Source organism: Heliangelus exortis, chromosome 3 (genome assembly GCF_036169615.1).
Source record: "Heliangelus exortis chromosome 3, bHelExo1.hap1, whole genome shotgun sequence".
NCBI classification, from domain to species: Eukaryota; Metazoa; Chordata; class Aves; order Apodiformes; family Trochilidae; genus Heliangelus; species Heliangelus exortis.
Window position 1 is genome coordinate 85,353,620 of NC_092424.1, and position 23,126 is coordinate 85,376,745.

Consider the following 23,126-nt stretch of genomic DNA (forward strand, 5'->3'; position numbering starts at 1 on the left):
GGTCATAAATCTACCAATTGCTACACCATATCACCATCAAAAAGGTCTTATGTTTACAGACAAGCACTATATATTATTTTATATACAGACAAGCTATTCAGAGTTCATGTGCCAAAGACACAGATACCTCAAGATATTTATCACTGTTGAACGTGAACAAAATCCCCCCACAAGTATAATATTCCTATCAAAATTAAAAAAACAAAACAAAACAAACTAGTAAAGTGACAAAATAACACTTTTATAAAATTCAGTGTCAAATATTTAAAGTTACTTGTTATTTGTACAGGAGACCCCAGTGGTTTCCAGTAACTCTTGCCCATTTCTGTAGCCACAGAGCCATCAAGAATGTCATGTTTAATACTTCTTGATTTTTCCGGAAGATTCCTGAAAGGTTGAATCTACTTTTTATGGGAGGTCACAACTACTCTGATGGCTTGGTAGCCCCTCACACTCATTCCTAGCACTTCAAATCATGTCTTTTCAAAAACTGCCTCCCTGATCAACTCACACAGTGCTGCTGTGTGGAAAGAGGGAAGGATCACCCATGTCAAATCACTGCCACATCAGGGCACAGCACACCTCAAGTTCTCTTTGTGAAAGTACCAGAAGGGTCCTCACACAAGCTTTCTTACAGATTCATAGATGACCACCAAAAGCTACTTACATTAATGGAAAGTAGAGGAGAATTAATTTTATTTTTTTTTAATCCAGTCTTGGTTAAATGCTGAAGCTATATGCCAACTTTTAAAAAAGAACAGTCTGAATAAAATTCACACCTACAATTAAGTGCTCAACTTTTCTTCTTGCTTTTACCATCACGTACAATTTCACTATTTCCAAGTTCTTAAATTATCTCAAAGTCTGATTTCAGACAGACTTCCTAATTCTCATATAAAAAACCCCAAAACCTCCCAGAACTGATGATATCAAATTCAAATGTCTTAAAATACATGATACTAAGCAATGATACTAAGCAACTTGTCAACTCTTAACATTGAAATAAAAAATTCATCAAGGTACACCAAGGTGTTTATTTCTGATAAAGCAACTGCCTAAATTCCAGAATAACAATCTTGCCAAGACCTTTAATAAAATTTATGAATCATGATCAATAAATACCATGTTGCAAAAATTGAAATTAAATTTTCAAATGCAAAATAATGCAAAAGTCATGTCTCAGAAATGTATTCAGAAATAGATATTTTATATTGCAGCCTACATGCAAATTGGGGCAATTTGTAAGATAAATCTGGAACGTACTCAAATGAAGAGTAAGGTGACATCTGTCAAAGTCAATTGATCTGTGAAAATATGATTTGAAAGTGGTGATAAGCAGTTAGTTATCTCTGCTAATCCAGCACACACCCACTTCATGAGTAGTCTGATACAAATGCATCTCAGAAAAAGCACATATTAGAGAACTGAGTGGTTTTGGCCAACTGCCAAAGCTAAGGGAAACTAATCAGAATGAATATAAATTTAAAGAGAAGAAGACATAAGTAAGGCACCTTTGATTCCCTCACTGATATTCTCTTTACCCACGAGGCGGGCTATTCTTTTGTATTGGACATGCACAGCAATGAGCTCAGCATTCTCTGATACTCTCTTCATGTAGCAGAAAGATCCTGGAACTGGAAGACTGCAACCAGTCACTGGGATTGGGGTTATCCTAAATTCCTTCTGGGCTCATCACTTGCTGCATCACTGAGATTTGGTGACCAGGCCACCCACAAAACTTCCAAGCAAAAGAAGGGCCTGATTTCAGTAAAAAATCATAGACTGCTGTTTCTCCAACTCAAAATCTTTCCCACAATAAATTCTATATTCTCCAGATGCTTTTCTACAATATGTGTGCTAACAGGTATTAAACAATTTCAGTCCTTCTTTGTAAAACTTCAGCTGCCATCAAAAGGCTTATAATTCTGCATTAAAAGTTGTAGTATTTAGAGGAAAAACCTCATTTCACTAACGTGATATTGTGATCTAATTCTAATCAGTTCAGTGACAATTTTACCAGTTCTGAAGTCAAAGACAGTCTTTCCACAGACTTTTTTTAAAAAGTCCACAGACTTTTAAAATGGGAAGTAAAATTTTTTTTAAATTCCTAAAAGATACAAAATACATTTGTAGACTCAATAGCTGTCCCATCAAAGGGATGCATTGGCAAAATTTATATAAATGCAGGATCTGTAAGGAGGGGCAATTTTGAAATCATGCTTCACAATTTTAATTTTATGATTAATAATGCTGTCTTACTCAAAAAAAAAAAAAAAATTAAGCTACAAAAACACAACTACCCTCCTACTTTGTTATAGTGGATACATTTTGTATCAAGCAAACAAGATGACTTAAAGTATAAATGTAAGTACTGTGGAAGCAGGTAAGCACTATGACAACAGTGAGTTTTATCCACACACCAGTCTGAGGGTTTTAAGTGTAATTTTGTAACAGCTTACAAATATATTTATTAGTTACATGAACCATCTGTATCTTGTAAATTCTTTAACTTAAAAAAACTGAAAGAAAAAAAACTGAAAGAAAAAACTGAAAGAAAAAATTAGCACAGGAAAAGCAATGGAATACTAAAACTGCTTTGAGTAGAACATTTGCAACAAGAAAAAAACCAAAATACATACTTCTATTAATCATAGGTGGTATTCATAATAAAAATTTATTTAAAATAGTGGTGTTTTTAATCAAACCTACCTTGTTAGGAAAACCTGCTTCAGGAACACAATCCTGATTTAGGACAGAATTTACCAACAGAGCTGATTTTTACATATATCAACTAGCAAGTGTTACCAAGACTTCCAACACATTCATTTGTGGGTTTTCTTCCCCTTAGGAAGAGTTTGTTTAAAAAGGGTGGGAAAAAAACCCAACACAAATAAAAACACCTACACAACAACAGGCTCTAAAACAAATATTTATCATATTATAAAGCACCACAGTGAAAACACCACCACCGTTTACAGAAACAGGTAAAAAAAAACAGGTTAAAGAACATTAACAGACGATGCTCTGTTGTATTAGACATCTTATTTCATGGTTTGTGACCACTCAGACAAACAGAAAACTTGAAAAGATGTCAATTGCTAGGTGCTTTATAACAGTTCCAACAAAATGCAGAGATGATATCTAAGCTGCTGTTATATTTTGGGCTTCTGGTGGTCATAAGTCTCTTTATTTATGCATACTTTTAAATTTCAGTGTACTTCTCTGAGAGTGCAAGATGCAGTAAGCCACTTTTCAACTGGGAGGAGCTGACTAGTACCTGTCATCCTCCGGAGATGCATGCTGGATATGAATCCTGGGACTAGTAGGTCGTCTCCTCTCTAGGGAGGGGGACAATCTACCCCTGTTTGCCCGTTCAATAAAACAGGAAAAAAATAGGATATTTAGTTCGTGGTAAAATTAAATATATGGGATTTGGGACTGGAAAAATACCCCAAAAAGTAATGAAAGTGTGTAATTTCGTTTATTTGTCAGTTAATTATTTTTGTCAGCAGTTTTCTAACTCTTAAGTATACTATTTTTATGGCTGCTTACCACAGAAACATTACAGATAAAACAAGAAGAATGTATGCATAAAGATGCAGAATTTGGACCAAAATAAATCTTTAACATAGCATGCCATGAAGTTTTCAAACATTCTCAAAATGCTAGGCTATCTAAAATGCCATTATTCACATAAAAAGTTGTAGAAGGACATATGAGAGTAATTTTCTGTTGAATACAATTTGTTAAAACAATCTCTCCTAGTTCTTTGCACTGAAAAATGCATTCTCAGTAAAAATGTAGGTTTTTGAATTATCAGAAAAATTCTAAGGCATAAAGAAAGCCTTTCCTGGAATGCAATGAGAAAGTGAAGGATAATTACCTACAACTAAGCTACACACATTTGTGCACAAGAACTGGGGTAACTTTTTCATTTTAAAATACAATGAAAGTGTGTGCAGTCAGCTTCCCCTTCTGTTCATTTCTCTGTATCCCTGCAGTACATGTCAGCAGATTATATCACATAATTAAATTTAACAAAAAGGACCTGAATTGTGACTGAAAACTGGTCTGTTACGTGATTTTTTTTTCTTGAAAAAGTCCATTTAATTTAGAATTATATATACTATACTATAGACTTGTCTTGCCTATCTTGTTGGGATGTTGTGTGGATGTAATGGAGTAAGACTATGTATATTATTTACAAAATTTAAAATACTGACTTATTTACAAACAGCAACATGTTTATGTAAACTCTGCATGACTATCAAATATTTCACTTTCTGAGGCATCCTTCCAGTCCATGTAATACGGAAAGGTTTGGTTTATGGAACATGCAAATAACAAAGGTGTCAAGAGTTTCAAGAAGAAATAGGTTGTTAGTAGTAAGGTTCTGTTTCTCTCCAAAGCAAGAGTTAAAGAAAACATTAATGCATCAGTGCACTCAGTCAAAGCCCTTAATATGCTGATATCCACTACAAATATTAAGCAGAATTGACAGGATTGCCTAGGTCATGCAGTATGAACTTTGAGAACATGCTCTCTGTCACTGAATGTTGAATGTCCATGAGCCAAAGTACGGTGCAGACAAATGTGCAATAACCTATTTCTTCACATGATTAAAAAGAACTGAAATCACAATACAATATTTACCTAACCCATACATTATTTAAATGTAAATGGCAATAACATACCTGCTAAAGGCCTGCAATATAAACACCTAATACAACAGGCTTACTACAAAAAAATGTAGAAAGATCAATGTAAAATCTGGGCAGGTTTTAATTGGACCAAGTGACAGCTCCAGCTTCCCTGTTATCTATTTATGAGTAGGCAACAGGTTCAGCTTTGTATCTGGTTTAGGTGGTAGTGACCAGCTGTTAGCACTACTAATTAATATTTTGGAAAAGTTTTGATTCCTACTGCAGTGAAGCACCTCAGAACAAACCTTACACAACTACTCAGCTGCATTTTGCAGATGTGCTGATCCTTTTGTAGGTGAACCAATCCCTGGCCCATGCCTTTCTCTTTAATTTGCTCAGAACTCCACTGCCCTCTCAAGACCAAAGTATACAACCAGTACCAACCTGTACAGCTGCTCTTATGCTAATTGCTAATATGCACAGCAATTGCTTGCAACATGAGAAATTCGGAAGGTAGATAAAAGCCACAATGTCTTACTAAGTAGTTATCACTGCCTGCAATCCTTCATCAGTCTGGGGCTGATACTATTATGATGGGAAACCACTGTACTTAAATCTCACACCTACATGTTTTCCTGGCTGGAGGTTGAGGGTTGCAAAAAAATTTCTCCATTTTAAAGCAATGGTATTTAATTTACAAGGAGAAAAAGCAGATATCTTGAGACAGTGAAAAGGAGAACAAAAAATCATAATAAAAAAAGTAGTAGCAGTCAAAACATTTTCTTTGTCATTAGAGGCTATTTATATTATAAATTAATACATGTTTTGCAGACCATCACAGGAAATTTGACAAGACAACAATTTTGAAAATAATATGGCTTGGGATAAATAGACAGGAAAAAAATATTTTAAAAAGGCAGCAGGGGTGAAGCTGTACAGATATATTGGTAGGGGGTGAAAATCTTTGGGAATCCTAGTGTATAATGTGCCAAAGAGAAATACATGAAGGATTAACTTCCATTCAATTTATCTAAACAACTTGGCAGGCCTGTGTCAGGGCCAGGTCAGTTTGCCAGTCAAGTTATGCAGACTTCCTTTGTTCAAATGATGAAGCTCACAGTAGGAGAAAAGGAATGCCTATTTTTGTTTTGGTTTGGTTTACTGCAAGAAGACTTGGATAGCCCATATTCATATATGCTGCTTGAAGTATTCTGGCAGTATATATGGGTCAACAAAAATACCATTGTCCATCAGTTACATATAACAAATACCATTTCTTTAAAAACAAACTGAAGAGGACAATTTAAACTTTTGATCTCAAATATAATCTAATTTATACCCTCTGAGACAAAAGGTCAGGTGGGAATAAGTGCAAATTTTCCACATGTGAGTGTACTTATGATTTTGTTGAAGAAAATATCACATTTAGAAGTCCATATTTTAAAGACAAGAAGTCTAATTCTACAGTTCCATTGGGGGTGGGAAGCTGAGAGGAACCCCATGAAAACCACTAACAATACTTGCAACATAGGTCCCACAAATAAAGTACTAATGAAGTGGTGCTTTATAGATTTGACTTCACAAAACTACATAGTGTTTCTCTTTGCTTCAAGCAGGACCAGCTCTACAGCAAACAGGTACTTGTCTAATCTCTTCTTAGCCTCCAGTACTGAAGTCCAAACAACCTTTTCCTTATCTATCACAGTGTTTCACTGTACTTCCTTTCAAAAAGGCTTTCCTACTGTGTAAGATGAACCTGCCTAACTGTACTTTAAGTCCAGCAAAGAAACAAAATGGTTTTTGAAATTAAAATTTAGTTGTGCTCCTTAAACTAAAGATTCGTCTATCATGAAACACAAATGGCTGCTAACCTTACATTGAAGTGTAAGTAGATACAGTCAACAGTGGAGAGATAAATCTACTAAAACCATCTCCCCCGCAGAAAAAAAAAAAATGGTGGGTTTTATACATTAAATATCATATTTTACTCCCCAAATTGGGCTATGATATTGAAAAAAATTATTACCTCAAAAGAAAAAAAAAAAAGGACATCCTTGATATCCTTATTACTTTCTCAGAGTCACACAGCCCTCATTATTTTCAACAAAACCATCATACCAAACCTGAATATGACTTCTTAATATATATTTTTTTGCACCCCCATGAAGAATCCCAAGTCAAAAACACCTATATAGGGCTTCTTAAAGCAAAGAAGTTTCACAGTGATGGACAATTTTTCTGGAGCAGACCCGCTGATGGTTTGGCAGAACCCCGTGTTTAGTAGTGGCAGAGGCTGTTAACACAAACTAAACACTTTTAGAAGGAGTTAATGGAAAACGCTGCAAATTCTGTGCAGTGCCTATTGGACAGAGTGCTGTACATGAAGAAATAATAGAACTAATTAATATCAGTGACAGGGGTAGTTTTGAGTGCAATATTTTAACTAGATAGTTTATAACTGGCAGCTACCGTTTCACTGAATGCTCAGCTTGATGGGTGGCATCTGAAAATTGAAGTAGAAAACATGTTCTGCTTATGTCCATGTGCTATTAAAATAAGTAGCTGTATGTAGACTGGCCCTATTTCTGTCATACTTTTAATAACCATTAATATATTATCTATGATATCTTGGGCTCCATCTCAAATAAATGAACTAATGTAGATCCATGTGATATATCTCATCAGAACTTTAGTCACTCCTCTGGAACATGGGCACACAAAATGGGCACAACTTGAGGAGAATTCCAGTCAAGGTACAGTGGGACATGGGGAAGAGGGAAAGGGGAATTTCACAAAAACTTAAGAGAAATCTTGTCTTAAAGAGAAAAGTATATTCTTACTGCCTTTCTTCATGGGACTCTTATAATCACCACAGTACAGATTGACTGACAAATCAATTTTGCATTAATAACTGCTTCATTAGTTAAATAGGAATCACACAGATGAAATTGTAATTCCACCATATCCCCACAGTCAATGGGAGTCTATCATTGCCTTTAGTGAAGCTGAAATCTCACTCTGAAATGGTATAAATCTTAGCTAGAAGCATAAAAGATGGTGAAAAATTCCTTGTGGAAAAATCCCATCTGTCCTAAAAAATACCAGTGGCGTTTGATTCACCTACTATTTTGAGTGAAGCTATTATATTAAATATTGTTATATTAAAAATGTAGAAAACATACAGAAAATGCCTGCACAATGTATGTGACACAACAATATTTAATTTGCAAATGTGTCTACGTAAGACCTACATGAGCCTTAGTGCAATGTCACAGAACAAAAAAAAACTTAATGCAGTGATTTTGACCTTGTAATTGCAAAAGCAGATGCAACAGATTGGATTAAGAAAGCAATGGACTTTGGCTGCTTTGTGGAAAATACACCAATACACAAACTACAGTTCTGGTTTGAAATATGAGACTTTTGTGGCAATTTATGAACTATGTCGCTGCCTTATTAGCAGCCCACAGAACAGGCAAGAAACAAATGTAATACTTTTAGCAAACGGTGATGAAGATTAACAAGTGCTCTTTTGTCAAAATACTTAACACTGCAATGCTATTATCAGCATACTGAGGACTTTTGTAAGCAATGACATCAGCTTGAACTAAAACAAGGGAAGAAGCCAGAAGCAGTTATAAAGTCCAACACACAATTTACATAACATACATGAATACAGAACGAAAAAGGTCTACAGATACCAAAGCAGACATGAATGGACAAGAATGCAGAATACTCATATGAGGAAAAACAAAACTGATAAGGATCACCAGCACAGATGACAAGAAATTCGTAAGTTTTTATTTTATACCTTTCTCGTTCTGGTGAATGCAAACTAGTATCTGGTCTCAAGCAGTTGGTACTAGCACTCCTAGCCCTGTCAAGGGAGGGCTGTAGTTCACTAGTGCCAGTGCATTGCATCCAATGGTAGAAGAGAAAGAAAAAGAAAACAAAGAAAGGAATACAATGTTAGATATTAACTCATAAAATAATGCTCTCTTTACAGAAAATGTAGAATCACAATGATATAATTAAAGAAAATGTAAAAGAGCTGACTGGATGAAAGTGCCAATATTTGTTTAGAAACTAAAAGCAAACAAAAAACTGCTAGAATTTTTTTTTTTGCTCAAATTATTGAAGTGTTTAAAACTGAATGAGACAGAACTACAACCACTTTTAAAAAAACAGAATGAGAAATACCAAACAATGAATTTAAATTCTTATTAACAGCAGTAAATCTTAGGCCAACATAAAAGGATGTGATACACTACATATTATGTGAAATTACTTTACAGTGAAGCTCATTTATTCTGAAAATCCATATGAGGTACCAAACAGGAGAGGGCAATTAATCCTCTGTTTCTTACCTAACCAGTAGATCATCTCCAAATTTCGGTATTCGTGAATTAAGGCAATCATGAAGGAGTGAAATATCCTGTCTAATCACTGATTTGGTCTTAGCACATGCAGGAAGAGTTGAGCTTTGTAAATTAAAATTATTTAAACAAAATGAAAATAAATTTAACATGTAACCAAAATCACATACATAAACAAAAAAATGTAACAAAGAAAAGCACGCAACATATAATTTTAACAGTGAAGAAAACTCTCCCCAGTATGAAGTGGTTTGGGTTTTGGTTTTGGGGTTTTTTTTTCATCTGGTAATGTAGAGGTTATTCTAGACAATTATATGAAGTTATTTTAGGGTTGTTTCCCTTATCTCTCTGTTATAAAAACTCTATGAAACTATTTAATTTTTATTTAACAAAGTAAAACTATTGACTTTTTTTACTATTTTACTTCCTTTTTAAAAAGGATCTAACTATTCAATGGACTCAGAACACTTCTTACCTGTATAGGTTCCAATGAGTACCATTTGTTAGCAAAGGCATCTTGGGTGGTAATGTTTTATAGTGGCTAACAGAACTTCTTGAATGTGGTTGAACAGAAAAGAAAAAAGAACACAAAAACACGCCAGAAATAAAAAGACAGATAAAGGTAAATCAAGAATGACCATAACATAAAATAAATGCATAATATTCTACTACATTTAATAGCTATAATGAGTAGATTTCTCAGTATAAGTTTTTCTCAACTCAACTGCTGTGACAGCTAACGGGGGGCAAATTTCTGTATTTATACTTCTGTTCTGTTACAGTCCATAAACTCATGACAATACTAGTATAGCTGAATTTTGTTCCTTGTGATGAAAGTCATCTAAATTCAATTTTTAGAGATTTTAATATTAAAATATACAAGCTGTTGTAAAGGACCAGGTTGTTATTAAACTTGCTTTCTCTCGGTACTACCTTTTTAGACCTTTGGAGACTTCAACCTCTTCAGCAGCTGAGCATGAAAAGCTTGTGAAAAAAAGTGATACGTGGTATCGCAAACTCAATTATAGATGCATTAACATCTGGCATTTTTTAATGTGGAAGTCTTTTTGAAATGCTGCAAAATATAACAGTAATTAATTGCTATAAATAATAAACTAATTAAAGTAGCTGATCTACTATATCAGCCAGCACAGGAGCACCTGAGATGCTGTGTGACATCTGTCTAATATCATCTATAGCACAAGAGATTGTAGAACAAGAGATGTTTGCTTAATTATCCATCTGTAGATGTTTGCTTTATTATCCATCTCTACCCAATGAACAAGGGAGACGTGTAAAGGCATAAAGTGGTTACCAAATGGGAATCATGAAGACTTAATGGTTGAGGTTTAATAACCAATTTTCCACATATGCCACCAGGCCACAGCTGTGGTGCTATTAGCAGGACAGCAGCATTAAAGGCCTTTGCAGCTTCAAGAACAGTCTGTCCAAACACAAAACTTTCATTCCTCTTAAGGCTTTGATCTAGGCACAGCAGATCAACATAAAAAACCTGGCTACGTCGCTGACAGATGAAACAACTCTCAAAACCCTGGTGTTTGTAAAGCCCTGAGGCTGTTAACAGAGGAGCTTTGACCCTTCTTGTACAGGTTTAGCAGTCAACACAGTTGACATCACAGGAGGTCACTGTGACATTGTACAGATAGAATCAGGAAATTGTTGTTCATCATGTCAATCCTGGCATAGTGGTAGATATTATCAATCAAAGTGGGTGTGAACTAAGACAGGGAATGTGAAAATCCATGGTCTAAGGCATTGGTATAAACATCCTTCCACCACTGTAGTCAATAACTACACACACATGGACAGGATGGGCAGCTAGGACTATTATTATTCTAAACCGGTGTATTGAACTAATCATATATCTTAACGTTGTAGCTTGGACTATTTTGTATTAATATTTCTTTCATTTAACATGAAATCCATATCATTTCTTTCCTATTTTAAGCTGAAGCTGCCCCAACAATTAAAACATTTTTCAGCAAGATATCTAGAAAACAAGGAAAAAACCCCTTGCAATCTTTCTAACATAAATATACATCAGGCCACTAAAAGTGAGAAAAGAAAAAAATGGCAACCAATAGGCAAAACAAATTCTTGTTGGGAGGGGTTTTAAGACTATTCAGTCAGGGATGAATTTTGGCAATTTTCTGGGTGTTATTAAAACTTAGATTAGGCTGCATAAGCCTCAGAAATAAATAAAAAAAATCTATTGTCTTCTATTGCCCTTATAGTTGCCTTCAATTCATTATTAAAAGTACCGTTCTGTTTTGCAGTAAACCATTCCTGTTACTTTAATGGAGTGAATTTGTTACTTTCCTTGATTGTAATAAAAACCATAAATAATAAAACCAAGGAAAAAGGTAATGTAGGGCTGTACATGTACCTAACATCAGTTAGGTAGCTCTTACCTAACTTTACACTCCTTCCAAGGCACAATTTTTAGATGGTTAGCTGGCCAAACTGGTTAGCAGATTTGGTACAAATACTGGAAATCTATAGTGACCAGCCAAAGTGAACAAAAAGTTTATAATATAATATTTACTTAGTGAAATGAGAATTTAGACACTATTGTAGAAGAATTCTAATGAAAATTATAACCTTTATAATGGAAAGGAACATGCACAGAGCCGAGTCAAGGAGGGGCATGAAGCTACACAACATGAATCAGAAAAAGAAGGGCCATAGGAAGAAGACAGGAAAAAATATTATTAATGCTATTATGCTACCATAAATGAACATAACAGGGAGTGAAAGAAATTATTAACCTTTAAGTTTAAAATGTTCAGGAAAACGTTTTTAAGCTGAAGGATCAAATTCCTTCTACTGATAATACAAATCTACATTTTAATTTAACAGCCTTACTGCTGCACAGATTTTGAAAGTTTTTGGATTCAGTGTTCTTCCTTTATCCTAGTACACCTCAAAAGAGGAATGTATCTCAGCATCTTTGAAGTAGTTGAAAGGTTAATTACTTCACCTTCAACATATGTTTTAGTAAGTCTAAATGAAACATTTTCTACACAACCTGATTTTTTTTCAGGGTTAATAGACATGGTGAAAAAAAAGGGGGGGGGGAGTCAGGATTAGGAGTCAGGATTAGGTTTGTCAGATAAAGATTTTTCACTTATTTAGCTTTACTACATTGATAAGAGTTAAGACAGAGCTCCAAGCTTCAGTATGATAGATTAATGAGGATTCAAAATTAGCCCAAACTACAAAGTTTATGCCTGTACCTAACTTAGAGTGGAACTTGTAGATAGAAATAAAAGTAATATGAGATGCCTCAAATCTGGGGTTCCCAGTGAACACTCAATTATTGTTCTTTCCTCTACATGTGACTAAAATCAGTATGAGATTAAGTGTCATCAGAATGAAAGATTGTTGGTTTGTGTGTGTCTGTATATAAACATTTAAAATGCAAATAAAAGAAAACATTTAAAAAATTAAGAATGTTTGAAATTAAAATAACATTGTCATGCACTGGGAGACCAGACAGAAAATCTACCACAAAACACGACTGCAAAATCAGAATTTAACACCTACTACTGAAGTTCACAAACATTTATGCACATCTCAATCTGAATTAAAACAAACAAACACAAAAAAAAAAAAAAACCCTGACACCTGGGTCACAACATACTAGGAAGCTCGTTACTTACTGGGAATAAATGTCATCATTGAAAAATGTTTGGTACACAAAAATATATATAACTAACCAGATGTGTTCATGATTACCAAATTCCTGTATTTACCTGATGGTATGTAGGCACTCTGCACTTCTTCCTCGTTTTGCTCTGGGCAGCATAAGAAGCTCACTGCACAGACAGGATGGGTGGTGAGTGAAACAGATATAATTATGAAGCATTAGATGATATGCATTATGCCAATGATATGCAAATGAAAACATAAAAAGAAACAAGAAGCTTCCACCCAGATAGATAGTCTGATAATGTTCAAACTCAGACTGCACTTCTCAAAGAATATGTGGCAAAAAATGCCTGTGATAACTACAATTTCAATAATTCAATAATTTTTTTTTACTGTGGCCCCTAACTTTGTGGGATTTCTCCTTTTAAAATTCAGAAGTACTGTTTCAGAGCTCTTCACAACAAAAGAAACCCATAAAACAGCTACATTTCTCTAATACACTCCTTTCTTATTAACTAATCAATGGTGAAATACTTTATGGAAAAAACAAACAAACAAATGATGCTTGGTGTTTTGTTTTGTTTTTTCCTTTCTAAGCCACAAAAAGTATACATGAAAAAGTAAGGACAGTTTAGTACTAATTCACTGCAGATCAGTTTATGGGAAGAGTACCTAGTCACCCTTTCAGGAAAACCAAAAAGATGTGTTCACTGGAAATATTATTGGACAAATATAAATCTGACTCATAGCCCTTGAGAATATTTTGTAATGCAGTCCTAAAGAAACAAGAAAAATTGCTAATTAGCCATCATATTTTTTCTTATTGTTTCCAATTAAGAACATCAACAGTCTATTCTATTTTTCATATACTGTAACCACACACGATACAGAGCAAGATGGTAAAATTAACACATACTTATGCCTAGGGTAAATACAACTGTGATATGAAATATCCCTTGAATTAATCTTGTAGTTTTATCAACTTCAACACAAGCAGGAAGACCAAGCTTCGAACCTCCTACCAATCATATATAGGAAGTAAAAGCTAAACTTCATGGAAAGATGCTATTTAAAAAAACAAACAGGGAATCATATGAAGTACTATGGTGACAAAGAGAGAAAAGATTACAAAACAGATAAAGCAGCAGTTGTTCAATTTGTTTTGTTTAGTCGTGCAAATCTATCATGAAATCCTGAAGTTATAAAAACAAAGCAAAAGAATGTCTACATGTCAGTAGATTACCAATAATATTGAAAAATACTGACAGTTCTATAATAAATTAAGACCAGTTAGGATGTATTTAAGATAAAGATTATTATTCTAAAATAAGTTTTCTACCCACATTAACAGATTTTATTTAGGAATAAAAGAAACACTAAAAAAAATATGAAAAGGGCCATGTCCTTGAAAACTGGATGATGTTTCCAAATTTAAAGCAAAGTGTACTGTTTAGCTCTATTTCCTAACAAAAGGCTTTTGCTTAACATTTTTATATACATATACACACACTAAAGAAGATATGTATATATATGTATAAATATACATATAAAAAAATTAAGTGGACAAATAAGTTCCACTTGAAATTTATCATGCCAGATGCTTCAGGAAGATACAACGATAACTATTTTTACAAAGATCTATTCAGAACATTCAATCTTACTTTGGGACTAATAACAGATCATTGAGAGAATGATCAGAAGTAATTAGCAACTGCAACTTCTGCCATGTAGCTATCAGGTATTTACTGACTTTTCAAGCTGAGTTTGTAGTAGCTAACTACTTTCTAACTAACTAGCTAGTAGAATGTAGCTAACTACATTCTAACATGAATGCTGGATGTGCTGGTCAGTAAATGAACAATACGTAATACTTATATTACTTATATTATTATCACTGACACATAATACTGAATGAAGATTTTATTTTAAATCCTCAGATGTGACAAGACAATCTTCCTCAATAAAAGCTGGTTTAGATCTTCCCTATGATGTTGCTTTTAAGTACTGAAAGACAATGAAACCTGCAAGAGTTAAACATTCTCTACAACTGAAGAAATAGGTGGGAAAGATGAAAAGGAAAAGGGGAAAAAGTAGACCACTACAGACAAGGCTATTACTCGAGTAAGTGCATGGACCCATCTTTAAATCCTGCAAATAAGCCACGTACATCCTTCATGTCTGGTGTTTAAACTTCTGAGAAGTGTTTTCTGAAAACTGAAAAGAACTGAAGGCTGAGTCTTACTTCTCAGAACATATCCAGTAACTGCTTGCTGCTGTGGCTCTGGTCTGATGGTTCATCTCCAAGAGATGCCCTGCTCTCCAAGCATAATCAATGTATGTATCATCAATTATACCATGGTTTGAGAGTTTATTGGAAGAAAAATTTCTAGACAGTTAACTAACTATTTATTTCTACTGACAAAAGCTTCTTTTCAATGTCTCTTCCTCTTCAGATCTGCTGAATAAGAAATCTATTCAACCAGTACCTTCAGGAATCTTTTGAATATATCACGAACTGCAATGTATAATAAAATAAAACACATGCAAAATGGCCTTATCTGTAAATCTGACTGCTACTTTTAAAGATCATTTCCATTCTCCTCTGAAACAAATTCAGTACAATTCAACTTGGATGATTCTGTACATGCTTCTTGCCTATGAAGTTGAATTTTAAAATATATTTTTACTCATTAATTTCCATATGTATGTTATGACATTAAAAAAAAGCAAAACTGAAAAGATCAGACACAAAACTGAACTAGTTTAACTGCAAAAGTCATCTCTTATTCAATTTTTGTATTACTTCAAAACTGGACAAAGGGTTCCAGAGATTTTTATGGTTTACTCTTCACATGTTTTCACATCACTGTGAAATGTAAATTCTGTATTGAATTTACTGGATTGTAAAGTTTTGTCGTGGTTACTCAGAAAAAATAGTAATTTACTGAAAAAAATTCCAAAAACATTCTAGGACAATCAATATTTTCTGGAGGGTAAAAGTTTGCCATTATAGTTTAGCTATATGATTTTTTTTCAATAACTCAAAAAACATTGATAATCCTACGTGATTGTCATTATTATGCTACCCAGCTACTGAACTGAAATACCTTTTATCCTTTTTTTTTTTTTTTCCAGTTAGAAACTACAGAGAAAGCCTATTTTTTCCCCATTATATTAGAATGTATTCCTAGATGCCTACCAGGAGAGACCAAGAATTCTCTGAGGAGTGTAGCCACTGCACACTTTCCAGGGAGAGATGTCTAAGTCACACATATGATTGAAAATTTTTGCTAATTACAAGCACTGCAACTATCCTTACTATGCTTGGGTACTGTACCAAGTTCACCAGAATGTTACATAAGATGCTGTGAGACTGCAAATATAGATATTCAAAATCCATAAGAACAGAAATGTAAATCATAGTATATGCAACTCCCAATAGCAGGAACTCATGCCTGGTACTTTGCTGGCTACTGAAATAATTAAATTCTGAGTTACAAGCATAGCTAGGGTACACATATAGACTTATGGTTTTGTAGCAAGAATCTCTGGGCTTCAGTCATGGAACAAACAGTAGAACAGTCTAGGACAAAAAACAGAACTGTTTCTCTAGATACCTGCTATTACCGGAGACCCAGAGCACAGTTTTACCAAAAAATAGGCATAAATAGATTAATGATGGCACTGGATTTGTCAGTTAGGATGATTTCTCTCCCTATCCCCTTACTTTCAGTCATGTTTCTATGGAATACTTGAAAATAATGCAAACTAACACAGACATTTCTAAATTTGTTTCCAAGTTGTTTCAGGCTGATGATGTACCTTTCTTGATCAGACAAATACTGACTATCCATGTCTCTGGATCTGTAATCAACTGGAGTTCTGGAGGCATCATGGTGTCTAGTCGGAGAACGTGATCTTCTCATTTGATGAATTTCATCTAAACTCCTGAAAGGCAGAAATATGTATGATTATCTTTTTTCTCAAATATGACAGCTTAATACATTACAGGACAGTTGGTTGAAGAAAGTCCTTAATCATTAAGTTGTTTATAAGTTCTAAAAAAATACTGTTCCCTAGGATTAAGAAAAAAAAATACCTGTAGGTATAGAAAGCATCCATTTCTACCTTAATTAGAAATTTGTGTGTACACCAATGGACTCAGAAATGGCATTTTTTCAAAGCCTGTACTTAAAGAATAACTAAGATAACAAAAGAACTGATAATACCTCACATGAAATTAACTCTTAGGCATTTGTAGATTCATAGCCAGATTTCTAAAGGGCTGGTTTGTGTCTGTCAACTTTTTGCAGGTATCCTTAAGCATTCTTTAAGAAATTCTGGGGTAAGATACGAGAAACTGCAGTAGATTTCATTAGTCTTGGTCTAAGTATTATACAAAAAGGATATGATTTTGTAGGCTCTGATGTCCATGACAGTAATTTAAAGCTCTTTTAACAAGGAAAAGGAACAACTGCTTGATATACCAGTTCTTCCTTTAGTTTAATAACTGTCATTATAACAAGAAGCATTACCTTTTCAAAGTACAAAACCAAATTATGGGACTATAAAATATTTCATTTGTGCAATGTGCTTTTAGATAGAAATATACAAGAGACAATTATTTGCAGAAGCAGAATAATGAGCTCTCTTTCTACTATTAAAAAAAAAGAGTCAGTGCCACTGTCTGTTTTATGTACAGCCATACTCTATCTGTTAAGGATGCATTACTGTGAAATTCAACAGCAAGTGGAACAGCAGAATAGCAAGTACTTAAACAGTTTCATTTCAAAGAACTTCTGTAACAAAGGGGGATGCATGTACAGGTAAGAAGCACATTACATTTCAACATGTAAGAACACTATATATGGCACAGAGGATGAAAAGGCAGAAGCAAGAGCATCAGGACACTCAAACTGGGAGAAGAAGCTATTTTTCCAGAATATAGCATCACTTGGAAATGTCAGAGATTTTTGGCATTTTTGGAACTCCCCAAAAAACAGACACAAAAACAACCCGTAAGGACAGAACTGTGTCCCAGAATTTTTTACTCAAAATTGAGCTAGGGATAGATTTTCAGTAAGCTACCACAGCTAGTAGGCAATGATGTTGCTAGTTCAAGCTCTTGCAGTTATTGAAGAAGAAAGATTCTTAGAAACTGGAGGTAAAGAAAATGTGTAAATATTGGCAGACTTTGGGCTTCATGAGAGGCTGCAAGAAAAATTTCTTGCTCCACACAACATACCAAGCAAAATCAAGTCAATCAAGTTTTGGGTGTAAACAGACTGTATGGCACTAATCAAAGAAGCATAAAGCATGAAAATGAAAAGCTAAAAAAGGGTTCTCCCACTAATAGGCTGTCTCCTAAAAGCAGTAAATCCAGCAAATAGAAGTTTATGAATCACTGTGTTTCTGTAATTTTTTCTTACTTCTTCCATTAAAAATGTCATATTATAAATACAGTCGTTAACTTCAGCTAATTCAAATATTAGCTCAATTCATAGTTATTGTCAGATTTGTACACCCATTATCCTACAAGTATACTTAGGTGTAGGTATCTTCGTAAAAGATTTAGCCACTGTCTGAAAAAACATTTTCAAATCTATTAGTTGTGGCACACATATGATGAATCACAGAGAAATTATCAGTAAGAAGATGCAAGTCTGAAACAGTTATGATTCATCTCATGAGTGCTCCTGAATGATTAATAAAAACATACATCAACTTCAAATACTACACTATTAAATTAAGATACAGATGTTTTTTAAATTGTGAAAGAATGATGAACAGAAGTTAATAGTGACAGGTCACACAAACTTGAAATCACACAACATTTCACTATCTTGTGATGCCTACCTCTGTAATGGCACATTTGGTAAACGTGAACGGGGCCTGCCCTGATCGTCGCCGCGGTGAGGAGATACGGATCGAGAACGATGATGGGTTGTTCTTTGCTGTTCTGGCACAGTTAGCGTTGTAGATTTACCTTCTCTAGTACTAGATCTATAACCTACTGGCAAGAGGGTAACAAAAGGAAGTTAGAGATTAAAGTTCTGGGCTCACAAATAATTCATATGGTTATTAGAAAATTTTAAAACCATCATTCAGCTGTTGTACATCCCGACGTACCATGCAGCCAGGATAAACTACAAGTGTTACCTTTAAATGCCTACATGTACAGAGACAGAGAAACAGATTTTTTTCATACTGGAAGATATGAAAAAGAGGACCAGAAGAGTTTTCTGGCTTGGGAAGGAGTAATTTGTACTTCAGAATTGTCATAGAGTAGCAAATACAGAAAAGGAATCCAAGCAATTCACCTTGTCTAGCAAGTGGACAAGGCAGCACAGATTCATACCACGACAGCTCATACATAAAGCATCCTTCTGACTCTTATTTCAGTCAAACACAAATATATTACCAGATGAACTTGACAAAAGTCACCTGCTTCTAAAAATTACGGGCATTTGGAGTATACTCTATAGAATATTGGATATTGAATACTCTGCAGAACTTTTTTCTAAGTACAGGGAATGAGATTAAGTTTCTGGTAGTTCATTTTTACATAGCACTTAAAAATCAGCAAAATGTTATTATATTTTAAAGCACTGATATTCCTGTGTTGTTTTCCATGTAGCAGACTGTTTTCTTTGGTACACACTTTGAACCCCACCTTAAAACACACAATGATACTCAGCAAAATTAACAGCTTTCAAAAGGTGCCTGTTATATCTTGAAAAGAGCCTAAGGAGATTTGTTCAGACTTCAGTTTCTCGCTCCTAGTCATTAAACTAGATTACAAGAAACCCTGTACAGAAAATCCCTTCATGACAGAAAACCTCACTCCTCGAGTCATCCCTTAACAACTTAAATTCTTGTCTAGATCCCAAAATAATAATTTTGCTGCTTCTCTGAACTAGTTGAGCACTAGGTTTCTACAATCTGTTATCTGGTTCAGCTAAAGAAACAATCTTCATCAGCAACCTTCTTTCCATGCAGGAAAAGACTATAATTTAGTAATTAAATAGTCAATTGGATGAATTAAGTAGGTAGAACATTTTAAGGATCTTGTTATACAGTTTCAAGTTGAAACTTGAAGTGCGTATAATTCTTGTTTTCTGCTCTTCTACCAAATTGCTACAGTCTCTCTCAAAAGTGTGGCCCATAAAGAATCTGGGTCAGGACAATCTCAAGCACAAACACAGGTCAAGCAGAGAATGGCTTGAGAACAGACCCGAGAAGGACTGGAGGGGAGGAATCTGGTTGATGAGAAGCTCAACATAAGCTGACAATGTGTACTTGCAGGCCATAAAACCAACAGTATCCTGGGCTACATCAAAAGCAGAGTGGCCAACAGGTCAAGGGAGATGGTTCTCCCCCTCTACTACACTCTGGTGAGACCCCACTAGGAGTCCTCTGACCACTTATGGAGTCCCCAGCACAGGAAGGACATGGAGTTGTTGGAATAAGTCAAGAGGAGGGCAACAAAGGTGATCTGAGGGCTGGAGCACCACTCCTATGTAGATGGGCTGAGAGAGTTGGCATTGTTCAGCCTGGAGAAGAAAAAGCTCCAAGGAGACCTTATAGCAGCCTTCCAGCACCTGAAGGGGACCTACAGGAAAGCTGAAGAGGGACATTTTACAAGGTCATGTAGTGATGGCATGAAGAGTAATGGCTTTAAGGTGGAAGAGGGCAGATTTAGTTAGATATTAGTAAGAAATTATTCAGTGTGTGGGTGGTGAGACATTGACACAGGTTGCCCAGAAAAGTTGTAGCTCTCCCCTCCCTGGAAGTGTTCAAGATCAGGGTGGATGGGACTTTGAGCAACCTGATCTAGTGGGAAGTGTCCTTGGCCGTGCAGGGGGCTTGGGACTACACAATCCTTAAGGTCCTTTAAAACACAAACCATTTTATGATACTATGATTTTAATATAATTTTATACTTATAATGTGGCATTACACAAGTTTCCAGAGGTTGGGGGCTATCATTTGAAAACCAGAGCAGGACATGAAGAAAAAAATTTTGGGAGACCTCACTAGCAGCTACCTGAACAGCAAATGTTTGTCACTTAATAGGCATCTTTAATAGCAATGGTGTACCAAGTGTTGACAGCAATATAAACCTGTAAAAATTGATGGTATGCAAGAATGTATCTACTGAGGTTCTTCAACCCTTTAATAAAGGACTGCTTTTCAGTTTTTGATGCACTGTGTTGCTGGAGTACTTTATGTGGTGTAAAAGTGTTTCAAAGTTGTGTAATAAAATTATACAAAAGAAATCTCACACTTCAGTGCAGATTCCTTCTTCACATGTTCTATAGTCACTGCAGAACATGTCTAACGTTTGTTAGAGAAGGAAAAAGAACTACACCTGATAAAAGTTGTATTGTCTCATTCCCCAGAAGAATTAAATCTAAGCTAAAAGATACTTAATTTTCCGAACCACTTTTTTTTAGATAGAATCCTTTCATCTGCATCAGAAGGAACACTAATTTACATTTAATCAACACTGAAATAAAGTAGGTCCAAAAATTCTTTCCGAGCTTTAGGCAACTGCAATGAAATAAATATAATTTAAATATTAAAAAAAACCCCTAAATTTCAGTTTAAAATATATTTATAGAGTATCTCTAGTCTGCCTAAAAAATACACTGGGATTATCCAGTGACTTAAAAATCTGTTATAGAAATATTATTTTATTCTATATATACTTCATAGTGAAGACATCCAGGGAACATGATCTGAAACATGCATTTTGTGTAAACAAAGCTGACGAAACAGACAGAGCAATAGCAATTCACATTTATCCTCAGTATTAGCTCAAGTATTCTCAAGTTGGTCAAATCCCATCCCAACTGCCATAGTGACCGTGACAGTGACAGCAACAGTAAAATTTCCTCATGTCCTCAAATATAAAGGCTCGGTGCTCTCCAGAGTGAGCAAGAAATAATTTTTTGCGTGGAGCAGCATGATAGCAGCAATCAAGCTTATGGTAGCTTATGCAGAAGAAGTTTCTCAGTTGCTCATGGGAAACTGTCAGATGTGACATGAAATGGAGGATGGAGAGGTGACAAAAATGTTTCTAGCAAATGCTTGATACTGGAACAATGCAACCATTTATACATATAACATATGATAGAAAAATAAATTGTTCTGAAGAGTTACCCATAGCATAAGCAATGCAGCTCATTAAGAATATCCCTTGGGATATTGTCAGCTGTTATAATAGGATTTTTTAAATTTTTTTTATTTAAGAAAGATATTTAAGTTCTGGATAAAAAGATGCATGTCAAAACCTGTTCAGTTTTTATTAAATCCTTTACCAACCTTTCCTATATAGGTAGCATCAGTGAGCCTCTATCTGGAGTACTGGGCTCCCCAGTACAAAACAGACAGGGAGTTACTGGTGTAGGTCCAGCTCAATGTCACAAAGATAATTAAGAGACTGGAGCATCTCTCAGATGAGGATAGGCTAAGAGATTTAAAGTAAAATTTTCTTCATGCCTTTAAATTTGGCACACCACATACTTGTTGGAAAACAGTTTTCTCTTTTATTAGCAATTGCTAAAGCATTTGAAATTATATTTTTAAGGACTTCCAATGTTGGTTAAATTAGCCAAAATATTTTCATAATTCATTTTTTAGCTTATGATGGTGACCAGGTAAAATTTGCTTCTACATTTTGCAGCTATGTTTCTGCTCTTTAGAAAAAGAGAAATATACTTAGGGAAAATCTTCAGATATTGAGAAGGCAAAAACCCCTTTCTTCTCTTCTGAACTTTACAGGAAAAATAATAAATTAACAACTGTAAGGATGTAGCTTTGATAAAGACAGAGCTTATTTATCATATATAAGCACCATATTGGACAATATGGGAAAGTAAGCAGTAAAAGAAGGAAAAGAGGCTTTAAAGGTAAATCTTTTCTTCAGTGTCACACGCCATAAGCTCCAATTTTAAATTTTTCTGTTGAGAAAGGATAAGTTAACACTAGAATAACCTAGCTGAGGGCAACAGATGCTATGTCAAACACTTTACGAGTGCACCTTTGCTGCATCATCATCATCATCATCATCCTACATTATGGGGAAATACAGATACTCATTGTTCCCTCCCACATGCATAAGTTCCAGGAGAATGTGTGGAAAATCTGGACAGGAGCTGGAGTGCTCTCTGCTGAGATCCATGGTACATGGGGGCAGGAGGAGGGCAGGGATAAAGACCTTATAGCACAAGGAACTTGCATTGAACTCAGTGTTAAGAGAGGAGACTCTTAGATACTGTACTATTCATTTAGTGCAAATGAAGGTAGCAGTTCAGATTCTTAGACTGAGCAGTGTAGTAAGGAAGGAAGGTTGGTAAGGAGGGTAGAAATGCAGATGTGACTCTACAGATATGGCAGTACATATCTACATAGATATATCAGTAGCTACAGT

At 34.9% G+C, this 23,126-nt stretch overlaps 1 protein-coding gene across 15 annotated transcripts in view; it reads right to left on the bottom strand.

Annotated features, from left to right (window-relative positions):
* The window catches only part of RIMS1 (regulating synaptic membrane exocytosis 1), a 305,213-nt gene that overhangs the window by 87,643 nt on the left and 194,444 nt on the right, over positions 1 to 23,126 (bottom strand). For 5 of the 15 annotated variants that reach the window (XM_071741578.1, XM_071741579.1, XM_071741568.1 and 2 more), the window contains 7 exons: positions 18,548 to 18,704; positions 16,514 to 16,639; positions 12,796 to 12,858; positions 9,495 to 9,572; positions 9,011 to 9,124; positions 8,455 to 8,544; positions 3,278 to 3,361 (listed from right to left, as the gene is read on the bottom strand). In XM_071741578.1, the coding sequence (XP_071597679.1) occupies positions 3,278 to 3,361; positions 8,455 to 8,544; positions 9,011 to 9,124; positions 9,495 to 9,572; positions 12,796 to 12,858; positions 16,514 to 16,639; positions 18,548 to 18,704 (712 nt within the window). The remainder of the gene's footprint in view (positions 1 to 3,277; positions 3,362 to 8,454; positions 8,545 to 9,010; positions 9,125 to 9,494; positions 9,573 to 12,795; positions 12,859 to 16,513; positions 16,640 to 18,547; positions 18,705 to 23,126) is intronic. The other 10 variants (XR_011725375.1, XM_071741570.1, XM_071741566.1 and 7 more) reach the window with 5 other exon arrangements.